The sequence below is a fragment of the Passer montanus genome, unplaced genomic scaffold, assembly GCF_014805655.1.
Source record: "Passer montanus isolate IOZ18808 unplaced genomic scaffold, ASM1480565v1 scaffold206, whole genome shotgun sequence".
Classification (NCBI taxonomy): domain Eukaryota; kingdom Metazoa; phylum Chordata; class Aves; order Passeriformes; family Passeridae; genus Passer; species Passer montanus.
The window spans coordinates 86,363-98,824 of NW_024366659.1; the positions used below are offsets into that span (position 1 = coordinate 86,363).

The 12,462-nt window shown below is 37.7% G+C and overlaps 1 protein-coding gene and 2 long non-coding RNA genes across 3 annotated transcripts in view; 2 read left to right on the forward strand and 1 right to left on the reverse strand.

Moving 5' to 3' along the window:
- PLK4 (polo like kinase 4) overlaps nucleotides 1–12,462 on the reverse strand; it is a 12,964-nt gene continuing 502 nt past the window's right edge. Inside the window, exons 2-16 of the mRNA XM_039708581.1 lie at nucleotides 12,241–12,336; nucleotides 11,701–11,796; nucleotides 11,492–11,606; nucleotides 9,684–10,716; nucleotides 8,081–8,181; nucleotides 6,315–6,706; nucleotides 5,791–5,895; nucleotides 5,311–5,413; nucleotides 4,710–4,859; nucleotides 4,264–4,394; nucleotides 3,799–3,890; nucleotides 3,432–3,570; nucleotides 2,493–2,633; nucleotides 1,480–1,586; nucleotides 1–1,084 (exon numbers count right to left, since the gene is read on the reverse strand). Of these exons, the coding sequence (XP_039564515.1) occupies nucleotides 985–1,084; nucleotides 1,480–1,586; nucleotides 2,493–2,633; nucleotides 3,432–3,570; nucleotides 3,799–3,890; nucleotides 4,264–4,394; nucleotides 4,710–4,859; nucleotides 5,311–5,413; nucleotides 5,791–5,895; nucleotides 6,315–6,706; nucleotides 8,081–8,181; nucleotides 9,684–10,716; nucleotides 11,492–11,606; nucleotides 11,701–11,796; nucleotides 12,241–12,336 (2,901 nt within the window). The 3' untranslated portion in view covers nucleotides 1–984. The remainder of the gene's footprint in view (nucleotides 1,085–1,479; nucleotides 1,587–2,492; nucleotides 2,634–3,431; nucleotides 3,571–3,798; nucleotides 3,891–4,263; nucleotides 4,395–4,709; nucleotides 4,860–5,310; nucleotides 5,414–5,790; nucleotides 5,896–6,314; nucleotides 6,707–8,080; nucleotides 8,182–9,683; nucleotides 10,717–11,491; nucleotides 11,607–11,700; nucleotides 11,797–12,240; nucleotides 12,337–12,462) is intronic.
- On the forward strand, nucleotides 1,574–4,407 carry LOC120501844. Its single transcript, XR_005627406.1, has 3 exons — nucleotides 1,574–1,690; nucleotides 4,138–4,243; nucleotides 4,332–4,407. It is a non-coding gene; the product is annotated as an uncharacterized LOC120501844 (long non-coding RNA).
- Nucleotides 10,490–12,462, forward strand: part of LOC120501843 — a 15,746-nt gene continuing 13,773 nt past the window's right edge. The window contains exon 1 of the long non-coding RNA XR_005627405.1: nucleotides 10,490–10,619. This is a non-coding gene — a long non-coding RNA (uncharacterized LOC120501843). The remainder of the gene's footprint in view (nucleotides 10,620–12,462) is intronic.

Here is a 12,462-nt window from a genome sequence, read left to right on the forward strand (position 1 = left end):
AGTTAATTCATAAGAAGTGCTACTTGTATATTGTTCTTGATGTTCCTAGTGCTAAATTCTTTATTTGCAAGCTATTTCCTTGATTTGGACATGACAAAGCAACCAAAGGTCTGTCTTTTAAACCGCAGCTGAACAAGGAGAACTGGCTTGAAGCAGTTCAGCTCAGCTGTGCTTGCACACAGCCAGCACCAACTCCTCTGAAACTCTTCATCCTCCACCTCCTCCACATCATTTTGGATCCCACTCCATTTAAGATCTTTTCCTGCCTGATAAGGAAGTCTTAGATTATTTAAGTACAGATACAAGCACCATCAGGAGTGTTAGCACACTTGAAGCCAAATGCTTAGGAGAAAAGCTACTGTTAATGCTACTTCAGTTGCTGGAAGTATTACTCAATGTGTAAAACAAGGTAAAACCACCTAAAGTTATTAACTCTTCTCCTTTAACAACTAATTGACCTTGAAACAAATAAATAGATCCAGACAATTACCACTGCATTTATTTTTTTTTTGTATAACATGCTTGTGCAGGGAAGTTTTAAGCTGCTGCTACAAAAAAATAAAAACAGACTTATAAAACATATACATATTTACATATATTACTTGTAAGACATAAAAATATAAGTTATTTACAAATACTTGAACAGCACAGATGCGTTTTCCTTGATTGTTGGCACTGAGTAAGCAGTGGAGTAAGAAAAAAAATACAACAGATTCAGATTATTTCCAAAGACAACACAGTCAAGAATTAAGTTTCTCAAAGTTTGGCTTGAATGAGTTTATCCATCACTTTAATGAAAAGTATGTTTTGTATGAGACTTCACACACAATTTGCTACATATAAAGAGAGTAACCCTCCCCTTCCTAGCTTTTTACCAGATCTTGGAAGAATCTCTGCATAAGCTAAGTAAGATCAGTCACTTTACTGTGAAGTCAGTGAGTGAGTTTATTAAGCTCTTGTGCCATGACACCCGGTTTCCTTTAGTCAGTGAGGACCAGCTGGATTGGTAAACATGACAAGAATAGAAGACAGACAGTGCAGCTTCTCTTTGATGTATTCTGGCAACTTATCATCTTCTCCATACCTAGAGTGGCAAAGCAGTATAGAAAAACTGAGATGCTTAAATAATTTGTTTTATTTCATTACAATATAGTTATTTCAAAACACTACTTTCCTCAACCTCCCTGTTTTTAATACTACACATGAATAGTTGCAGTACTCTGGAGACCAAGTAGATGCATTCCCAGCTTGTTTTAGTAATTTGTTATCCAGATGACAAATTAATATTTATTTGTATCAGTTGGCTATGTGTGCTTCTCTTTATTAAATAAGCTTACATAAGCAAACCAACTGTGAAGTGATGGCAATGCTAAGGTTTAAAATTTACAAACCAAAGTCAGTAGCAGCTATTAAGTTACCTGATGTACAAGAGCCTAGTACTGAGTTACCTGGATGTTTTTATGGCAGGAACAGGCTCACCTGGTTGTCTGGCCATCTGGAGAAGTGTAAGTGATGGAAGAGACACCTGCTTGGGCTACCAGCTGGGATCCATCATTGAACTGAACCCATACCGCTCCACTGGTCAGCTGATGAGAGAAGTTACATTGTGGTTTGAGCATATGAAATACAAAATTACAAGCTTGGAACTCTTCTAATAATGGAAGCTGAAAGCTTTTCAAAATTGCTGAAGGTACTTAGGTATTTTGGTCAGTCTTTCAAAGATAAAGATTGCATCGATATTAATTTGGAGGAAGTAGTCTCCTGCTGACTTCCTCAGGTTTCAGATGATTGGCTTTAGTTATCCTTGTCAATGTCAGATAAATCAAGACGTACCTTTAGCTTAACCACTCCTAAAGAAATTTTATGAAGTGCCAAACTCTGAAAAGAGGCCCATTTGTGAGAGTTCATAGGTATGCACAATTTAAACTTTATGTATATGTATATATATATATATCAAGAGAACTTTTTCTGTTAGGACAGGAAGTTTACTTTTTCTGGATAGCCAAGAACAATGTTTTAAACCTAAAGCTTATTCAACAGAAAAGCAGAGGGAAGATGGCTTTGCAAGGAAACAACTTTTCCTGCTGTAGAGGAAGATACATTTCTCTTGTACAGATCTGGTACGTAGCTATTAAAAACTTTTCATGACATCTTTGCATCTATGTTAGTGAACAGAGAAGTTAAACAGTTTCAGTTTTTTACTAGAGTCAAATTTAAATGACAAAGGACACTGAAACAGGCAGTAATAGCCACAGGAAGTCTGTGGTAACTGAGATACTGAACTATTATTTAGGTTTCTTCTGCTTATGTAGTTCACCATGGTTTTTATCTAAGACATCTAAAAGTATCTTTCTGCATACAAATTTTAGATTAAGCTGTAGTGCACAACTGAATGATTCCTCACAAATCAAGTTTAAAGTTAATGACTTAAAAATACTTATCTCAAATTAGTAGGAAAAAGAATAGACGTGCCTCCTTTATTAATTTCTCACCTGAGAAGCCCAGCCAACATTTTTCACAAAAACAGATTTGACGAGTTGGGCTGAATTTGGACTGCATTCCGTTTGATGAACAGAGGAGCAGGTCTTTTCAACAGTGTTAGTCAGAAATGTAGGCTTTTCACAGGGCACCACCTAAAACCCAGAGATGCACAGAATTAACAGCCTTGGCATTAATGCTCCTGATGAGCTGCAGTGGTCAGTTGCCACCTGTTCATGTATACAGACAGATTTAGCCTCTATGCTTCATTTCACAGCATTACAGTATAAAAACCCCACAGGGACACAACTTTTTGTTGTCAGTTCTCTTCAGTCTAGTGGAAATGGTCAGATTCTGTACTAGGCACACAAACTACACAATCAGATGCAGATCCTACAAATGTAGATTGAGGTACATTCAATAAAGCTCACAATACAAACTCAGTGTGACCCTGGTATAATTCAGTCAGCTGAGGAAGTTTTATGAGGAACCAAAGCTTAGTGGGCCTTTTAAACAAACCAGATTAAATTGTTTACAAAGCCTTATTGGTTACACATATATTCTTGCTTACCCTTTTCTTATATACACACTAACACTTGATTATTTCAGAACAACAACAGCAAGTGCTAATACCCTTTGTGATACCATGTGTTATACAGCACTGAGGGAACACCAGAGCTTTCAAACTAAAGACTGTGCTGTCTAACACGAGTAAGCAATTTTCAAACTTTGCTCCCAGGAGGCATTTGTGGTAAAGTGTTGGAATGTTCTGATTTTTCACATGCTCTTAAATGCAGGTATCAAAAGTTAGTTGAAATCAAAGCTAATATTTCTAGTCAGTATGCTCATAAATGGCTAATAAAAGCCTATGGCCATACAAATGTAATTCCATTAAGTCAAGAAAAACAGCAACATGGGAGACTGGTCTCTATGGCACATCCTTCTGTACTTACAGGAGCACAGTTTGGAGTCTGAACTGGAGTAGAACTGGCAGCTTGATTTCTATCCAATGCCACAACTTCTTTTGAATAGTTTGTCTTGTCCAACAGTGGAGGTGCTACAGCCTGTGGTGATTCAGTATTACCAGGTTTTCTGGAAAAACAATAACAAAAACAGGGAAAAGGTCTGTCCAAAAGACATTAAATAAACCAGTGAGGAGACAAAGCTCTTCCTTCATTTTACCATGGCCTGTCCAAAGCACCTGATGGAAAGAGTCTTCTACAGAACTGTTTTTCAGTTCAAATACATAAATATGCAATAAATATTCAATAATTACATAACTATTCAAATACATCAGTATTTTGAACTGAAAGATATTACCTTCCAACAATTATTGGAAAAAATGGAGCACTTCCACTCCTTTTCTCTTCTTCCAAGACAGCACATTCCAGCGCAAGGCATATACGATGTCCCTGAAATGAGGAGTTCATTAAAGTTTTCAATTGAGAACTGTATAACTATTTCATACATGTTTAGTTTTAGTGGGCAAGTGAGCCCACACGAGGGAATTTCAACAGTACTGAATTTTTCAAGTTGTATGAAGTAGCTTGATTTGTTGTGTTTAATCCTTTCACCAGACAGGCAAACCTGCTTTATGCACTCAGTCCTGCTTGTGAGGGATTGTAACCATTACCTCTACTCTCATATTTGCTCTTCCAGGAACATCACCCTCCCTCCTTAACAGTGTAATGAAAAACATGGAAAGCAACACAGGAAGCACATTTGTGAAAGGGAAGCTGAATTTTCAGGAAGTTGCTTGGAAAAGGTCTGTGTAAAACACCTTACCTCATTTGCATGATCCATGTAAGCCTGGATTTCCTTCTTCAACCCTGCTTCGCTTTCTCCTTTCACAGTGAAGGATTTCCCTGACTTTTCAATCACACGAGTTATACCAGCTGTCTTATGGATCTTTGCTCCTGCAAGAAAATGTGAACACTTTCAGTGTGAGTTGTATAAAATAACAGTTAAACCATGGAAAGAAGAGCTCATGAATAATGTATAATTCAAATAACACTTTAATAGCATGTACTTCCTGAGGAAGGTATCAGTAAGGAATTAAAGAATCAACTAATCTACAAGTGATAAAACAAAGGCAGGGTATCCAAAAAACTGCTTAGAGTGCACTATTTTCTTCAAACTGGAGTGGTGGTTGTTTAGTGTTAGGTAATATTGTAGTACAGCCCTAAAATCATTATTTAGCTATTTGCATAACTGCAAAAATGAATACATACCATCATAAAAACAAATTTCAACATCTGCAGGGGGTGAATTTTCCATCAACATGCACTTGGCATATCTTGTATAAAATGTCACTTTAGGGGTTTTTGTTCTCACCAACTGCACAAACTTAGCTGCATACTGGTATTTTTTCCAGTACTTTTCTAAAAAAAGAAAATTAAAAAAAATTAGAATTTAGCAGATTAAACACTGTACACCAGCTTGAAGAGAAGTAATTTAAATTATGTATTTGATAGCTGAAAGTTGTGAGTAGTATTTAAGTATGTGACAGACATGTTTAGAGAAACTGACTTATTTCCACCAACAGCTCCCAGTATGAATGAGGAAAAGACTACAAGAGTTTTAATTTTAGTATACTACATTGCAAAGGGGAGACTCCTTAAAGCTTCCATATAAAAGGAATCAAAACCTGTGGGTTACACTTCCTTCTGAAGTTTCAAAACATTTTCCAGTTAAACTGTAGTTTGGATCTAATTCTGAAAGGAGTTTTACTTCAGAGTTATCAGAGAAGTAATAGGTAAAAGCTATAAAGTTGCAAGATTCACTTAAAATATCACATTAATCATCATAATTTTTAAGTAAATTTCAGGTTACCTGGCAAGTTGTCAAAATTATATGTGCAGATGCCTTCAGGAGGAGGAGGAGGTCTGTCATCAAGAAGGAAACCTCTTCCTTCATTTGGATGATAAACGGCAATCTACAAAAAGGGAATAAAAATTGTGTGTAGTTGCAACTTACTACAGCACTCTGCACTTTTAACAGGTATGGAAATAACTCACATTTTAATTAATTACTATGCTTTACCATGAAAGCTCTATTCCTCTGAGTAATTATTTAACAGCCACTCTTTTTCACCAATACTTCACCTATTCCAAAAGTCAAGTCCAGTTTTTTCTCTGAAATAATTGCTTGCTCCTTGTATTTATATGGCTTTATTATGGAGGGGCAGAGTTTACAGCTGTGCATATATAAACAGTGAATTTCAAAATAAATAATCACTTAAAAAGAAAAAAACAGCTCTGAATGAACTCCAAGCACTTCATAAAACAGTGAAGAAATCAAAAATGTACTCACCACATTTCCATCACAAGATATTCTGAGAACTTCTTTCACAAGTTCCTGTGAGCGGTGTTCTTTCAGAAACTCCATACACACTTCCCCAGTATCTAGAATGCTCACCTAAAATATATTAAACATGAATCTACTTTCTGCAAAAGGTAAGATACCACTTTTTTCCCCCACAAATGCTTTAATAAATGCTTTTCTTTTTCCTTAAATGCACTTCAAACAGATAAATGCTTCTACAGTAACTTTTGTTATTAGTGCTATTTTTTTTAAAGCAGAACACTTCAAGATGACTGAAGTGTATCAGCCTGGTAACTAATGGTGAGGCTTAAGTGACAAAACACAGACAGGTCTGCTCTATTATGCTCTAAGTATTCTCTATACCAAAGCTAAGATGCATCTTATTACTATGATTTTAAACTAAATTATTCTAGATTAAGTTTCCTAAAAATATATATTTCTATTTTACCAAGTGATTTTTAAGACACATATTAAGCACATCAGTTGTTCCCATTTTCAGAACTGTTACTTACCACTGCATTTTTGGTTTTTTGCCTGATGGGTTTCAGCCTGTGAGCAGTGAGAGGTGACACAACACTTCGCAGTGTAGGTTTCTGGTGTGCTGATGGTTCTTGGCCACAAGTTTGGTTTTGTTCTGGAGTTGACCAAAGGCCACATGTCATTCTGGAGTTCAGCCAGAGGCCAGGCTGAATTGTCTCATTTTTGCAGACAACTCCAGGGATGCATTGCTGTGGGTTTCTCTGGTTTAAAGAATGTGGACAGTCACCAGAAGCACCGTGATTCCTTATGTCTTTTAAGGTGTTCCATGCATTCCTTGGTGCATCCTGCTGCGCCTCCAGATGGTACCGAAAACCTCCACGGGCATTACTCTTGCCAGTCAGGTCTGCAGGTGGTCCCAGAGGATCTGAAAGCACCACAAAGGGACATTGCAGATTCAAAGTCATAGCCAGAAGGAAAAAATTCTAGTATATTTAAAAGCTTTTAAATAATTTTAAAGCTTTTAAATATAAGATAGATATAATCTTTAAGATATATAGCTTATACAGCTTATACGTATATAAGCTATACATATATAAGCTTATCTATATATAAGCTTATATAGCTTATATATAGCTTATATAGATAATAAGCTTTAAAAGCTTATTCTATATATATTTAAAAGCTTTTCAAGGAATTGTCTTTGAAGGCTTATTTAAGGGAAGAATGGGATTTCTTTAGTTCTCAGTCCAAACCATCAGGCCTTTTAGTACCATCAGTACCGATGCTAGCAAAATTCCAGTGCTACTTTAAGCTGTTCCTACATTTCAGTTATGATGGTCTTCAGTTTTCATATATAAAATAATTTTTAAGAGTAATTTATAAACAAAATACTAGGACTTCAAATATATTCTTACACAAGAATTGGTTTAGTCTGTTGAAAATCAGTTTATTTACCATTCAGATTAGCACTACTAGCAAATTTCATGTAAGTTGCAGTTTATCTAACTAGTGTTTTACCATCTGCCAGAGGTCTTAGTACTCAAAATGTTAAATGCATACTCCAAGTCCCTTGTTTTATTTTTAAAATCCTTGTATTTATTTCTTCTAAACACCTGTTTTTATATTTAACTTTCCTATAACTCCTTCCCTAGTTTTCATATTTAAGCCCTTGATCAACTTTCACCTCACCCACATCACTATTGTGCTCCTTCTGCTGTGTGGCTGAACAGTTGAGAAGGGACCAAAAATTAAATAGGATTATTCAGACCATATGTTCTCTGATTCCAGTTCCCTGTACACAAGAAGGAAAGGAGTCCAGTAACATCAAACCAAAAAGGGCCAGAATACATTTATGGTTTATTCTTATGATTAAATTACTTTATTTGCAAATGATGTAATATGATGCACAACAAAGAACACCTCCTTCCCTTCTGTGTCTTTGTCCTTTCCTCCACCCATCCTTCTGCAGCCTTATTATCTTTCTCATTCATTGAGGTCCCATCTTCTCTTATTTAGTTGCAATTGCACAACTACATTAACAGGGCTTTCAGGTCACCTGCTAGTATTTTGTCGTATATTCACTCTGACATATTTACACACATTGAGTAATTATGTCAGGGTCTAAAATTCTGGTTCTCTTTGTTTTGGGGTTTATTTTTTTGCTAAAATAGTAGTAGAAAATAACAAGCTTGTTTTAGGAAACTATGTATTCAAATTCAGTGTACAAAGAAATGAGAATAGAAAATCCCACTGAAACTATTACTTGACTGCAAAAATACAGAAGTGATGAGTAACACACCATTTGTTTGCATGCTTCCAAGCCACTGCTGCATCGTCTCAGCCTGGGACTTCTGCTCTAACAAACCAACCTGGGGCTTCACTGGGCACAGGTAATTTGAGCTACAAAATAAAAGTTACACACATAATCAAGTTTGTATCAAAGACACTTGCACAACAAAAGTTAAAATGCTACAGCTGCAGAAAGCAGGACACTTAGAACATTTAGGAAAGGCAGGTGGCATTTTGTAGATCTAGGAAGCATAGAACATGCTTCTTTTTCATGGGGTAAAGAATAGGAAAATAAAATAGTTTCCAAATGGAATGAAAAGTTAGGATAATGCTGCCAGCAGTAGCTGCTCCTACACCTAGCTCTTAATTCATAGCCTTGGAGAAGACCCAGTGATGACATGACACCCTTGAGCCTTGTGTATCTCACTCAGCGTAACAAACATGCAGCTGAAAGATGCCAAATCCAAAATACTTTGAATTTATATAAAATACAATCAAACCCAAAAATTATAATGATTTTTTACCAGCTTTTTAGATGATGACATATATATAGCCACAGGTAAACTCAAGCTATAATCCATATGTTGAAGGATAAAGAATGCACACAAAACCATTTACTGCAGAGTCACTCATCTGTTGTAAATTCTAAGCTCCTGTGAGATTTTTTTATCTCCATAGCCTGAATCTGTCTGCACTTCTTGTAGTGATGATGACATTGGCAAGAGGTCACTTAGTACCAAAACCACCCCAAAACCACAGAATATAAACCATCTAATTCAAGTCTTAGGACTTGCATTTCAGATTGCTGTGCAAGCTAACTACAGGTGTAAGAGGCTTTCCTATAATCAACAACATAAAAAAAGTTGTAACCATTAAGTTAGTCCCCACACTCACATTAATATTCTCTCATGTTTACATTCAGCATGGCTTTGTGAAGTCATGGGGAACAAAAGTAAGCATTACAGTAACATTTGTATAAATTTTTCATTTCTCAAACATTTCTCAAACTACAAAGAATGCACATGCTCACTGAACTTTGCTTATGTCAAACACCTGAGAACAGTCAAGAAAATCTTCTTACTCCATTTACTTTTTTTACAGTTTCTTGTTTGTCTTTTCCTTGAAGAGAAAACATAGGAAATTATGCCAGTTCTTAATGTGGCAAGAAATGCAGGAACTAAGATATGGAAGTCCTTATATTAAAACAGAAAATCATTCTTTTGATATTCTGCTTGTGGAAAGTCTAGAGAAAAGGAGCCAGAATTTTCACAAAAGTTACAAATAAGTACAGGACTCAATTTCAGATAATTGTCTACGACTGACACTTTGCTTCTGGCACACCATCTTTATAATATATTGCCTAATCTTTACTGAATTTTTGTTTTATCCTCTCTAAGCATAAGAAAAAAATCACCTCAAGAGATCAGCAAGTAAACATGTTGATAATTGCACTTTGAATGCCTTCTCCCCTCATCTGTCTCTTTCTACAAAGAACAATTAGCAAGGCTCTCTACTACAATTACTGTGGGGAAAGAAATAATCAACTTGCTGCAAGAGGAAAGAAGACAATAAAGGAGCTCTAAATTTCATCTGAATGAAAAACTGATTCTTACTGTGGTTGATCTTTTTCAGGTGGAGATATCTGCTCTTCAAAAGAACCAGAAGTACTACAAGTCTTCGCCTTAAATATTTCTCCTATATCAGTATAGCTGTTAGCAGGTGAAAAGTATTCTGTGTTTTCCCTCGTTCCTATTTTAGGCTTGGAAAGCACTTCCAAGGAGTGACATCGATCCATGACGTTGGATATGCCCTGAGTCTGGCTGTGGGATGTGCCAGACCTGTCAGAGGAGTGGGCTCTTCGGAGGTAGCGGGAATGTGGCCTCTCCTCAGCAGGCTGCGTGGTTCTTCCCCTGCCACTGACTCCAGTTTCCTTTCCCTGAATTCCCCACTGTCGGAAAGAACCACTTTCGTCTCCTGAGGAATTATTACTGCAATTCTTGTTTGTAGGAAAAAAAGTAATTTTATTTGGGAGGGGCTGTCCAACTAACAGCTTCTTCTTTTCCTTCAAGCTACCACTGGTGCTGATGCTGGAAGAGCCCATGAAGGTCGTAGAGATGGTGGCATTTCCACTGTCCATGGAATCTTCTGAGGTTCCCAGATCTCTGCTCCGTGCAGAGCTACCCCTGGACATAAAAGGATGATCCAAGACCGAGGAAAGGCTCAAGCGATCCGCGGGGTTTTTGCGCAGTAACCTGTGAATGAGGTCCTGTGCCTCTCTCGACAAGAAAGCTGGCATTTCATAGTCTGCCAGCACCACTTTGTTCAGCGTGTTCCTGACCGTGTCCGTGTCGAAAGGCGGCTTGCCAATGAGCAGAGTGTAAAACATACAGCCCAGAGACCACACGTCGGACTCCAGCCCGTGCGGGCTCCTCGTGGCTATCTCCGGAGAGATGTAATTGGGAGTTCCACACATGGTGTAATGCTTCTCGTGAGGCATCTTCAGCTGAGTCGCCAACCCAAAGTCAGCAATCTTGACGTTCATGTTGCTGGTGAGTAAGATGTTGGAGAGGGTGAGGTCCCGGTGCAGTATTCCGTGGGAATGGAGGTACAGCATACCCGTGATAATCTGGTGCAGGAAGTGTCGCGCTGTCAAAGCAAAACCACATGTTGCTATGATGAAATCCCAGCTCTGAAGATAACAGCTGGAAGTTTGCTATTTGTCTTGTTTCTGTTTTTAGGTGTCATACTAGTGAAACTGGAATTAACTTTCTGCTTTCTACTTTAAGCAAAATGGCACAACTTTGCTCTTTATGTAACACAGGAAACAGGACTGGAAAGATTTTCAACTGGCCCAAATTTTCTCAAATTAGATTCTTAAGAATTAATGCTAAGCTGCTCATCACTTTTGGAAATGGACACAAGTTAAACTAATGATGCCTTATAGCCATACCCCATTAATCCAGTTCTGTGGCCCAGGTCCCAAAAAATCCCCACCTATAGCAGAATCATGGAATTAAATTAGAAACTGATACAGAAGCAGGTAAGCTGGAAGAACTGAGCAAGAGGTGAGCAGTGAGGTGAGTCTGGAAGCAGTAAAGGCAGAAGTTGCCAGTTTTCCTGTTCTTCTTCTTTCCTCTTCGCAGTCTTGACCCACCTTTCAACAGAATTTTAAGTACAAAGGTAAGCTCTACTTTCTATCTGTCTCTGCCTTCTAAGATCACCATCTTTTTATACTCCAAGTAGCACAAACAGAAACAAATGTGTATAGAACTGCAAGTGAATATATGCACAATAATAATCGATCTCTAGATTATCACTTATCACAAGATTTTAAGGTATAGAAACTGTGATGGCAGCTTTAAATACTCTTCCTCTAGAATTAAATGTTTACAGATGGCTCCACAGACCAAAAAAATCTCACCTTCATCTTCTGAAAAGGGTTTCTTTCTGTTCTTTATGTATCTGCTCATTTCGCCATTGTGACATATCTCAAGTATCAAGTACACGTAGTTGCTATCTTCAAAATAGTTATAAAGCTGGAAAAAAAGCAAGGAAAAAATGAAATTCTATTTTGCAGACCATGCAGCAAGTCACATATACAGCCCTCTCTACAAACCCCATGGTTCTTACCTCGAGTATAGATGGATGCTTTAGCTGACAATGTATTTTCACCTCATTCTGAACCCTCTGTACCATTCCAACTTTGTGCATGGCTTTTTTGTCTATCTGTAAGTGGATCACAGCATAACTTAAGATATTCAGTGCATATTTGCTTCACAATTTTTAAGTACAATCAAGTTTTCACACAGTTCACCTTAGTATACTCTTTTAATGACCAAGTATAATAGATAATTGGAGGAACACCACAACTGAAACCAGTCAATCATTAACATTATCAATACTAATACTTATTAATATTTTTTTAAAATACTTAGCAGAGAAACTTCAATCTCATTTTGCTATGCAGATAAGCTAAATATAGTCAACACTAAAAAGCATTTCTATTAGTTACTATGTCTATTTAGTTGTGGTGCATCTTTCAGGATCGAGTCGCAATCTTAATGTCCGTTATTTACAAACATTCAACCCAAACATCGCTGCCCAACTGCAGAACCCCAGGCTGTTGCAGGTCTCTAGGGAAACACATACTTCCTTGGCCGGCTGCCTTACCATTTTGATGGCCACTTCCAGGCCGGTTTTCAGGGATACTGCTCGGTAGACCCCCGCAAAGGAGCCCTTCCCCAGGAGGTTCCCCACCTTGAAATCCTGCAAGAGGAACAAACCGGCCTCGTTAGCCCGGCGCTTTGTCAGCCAGGCTTCGCAGCGCCTCTCCCGCCAGCGGCGGGGAGCCCACGCACCGCCGGGACCCGGGCAAAGCCCGAGGCGGGCCGG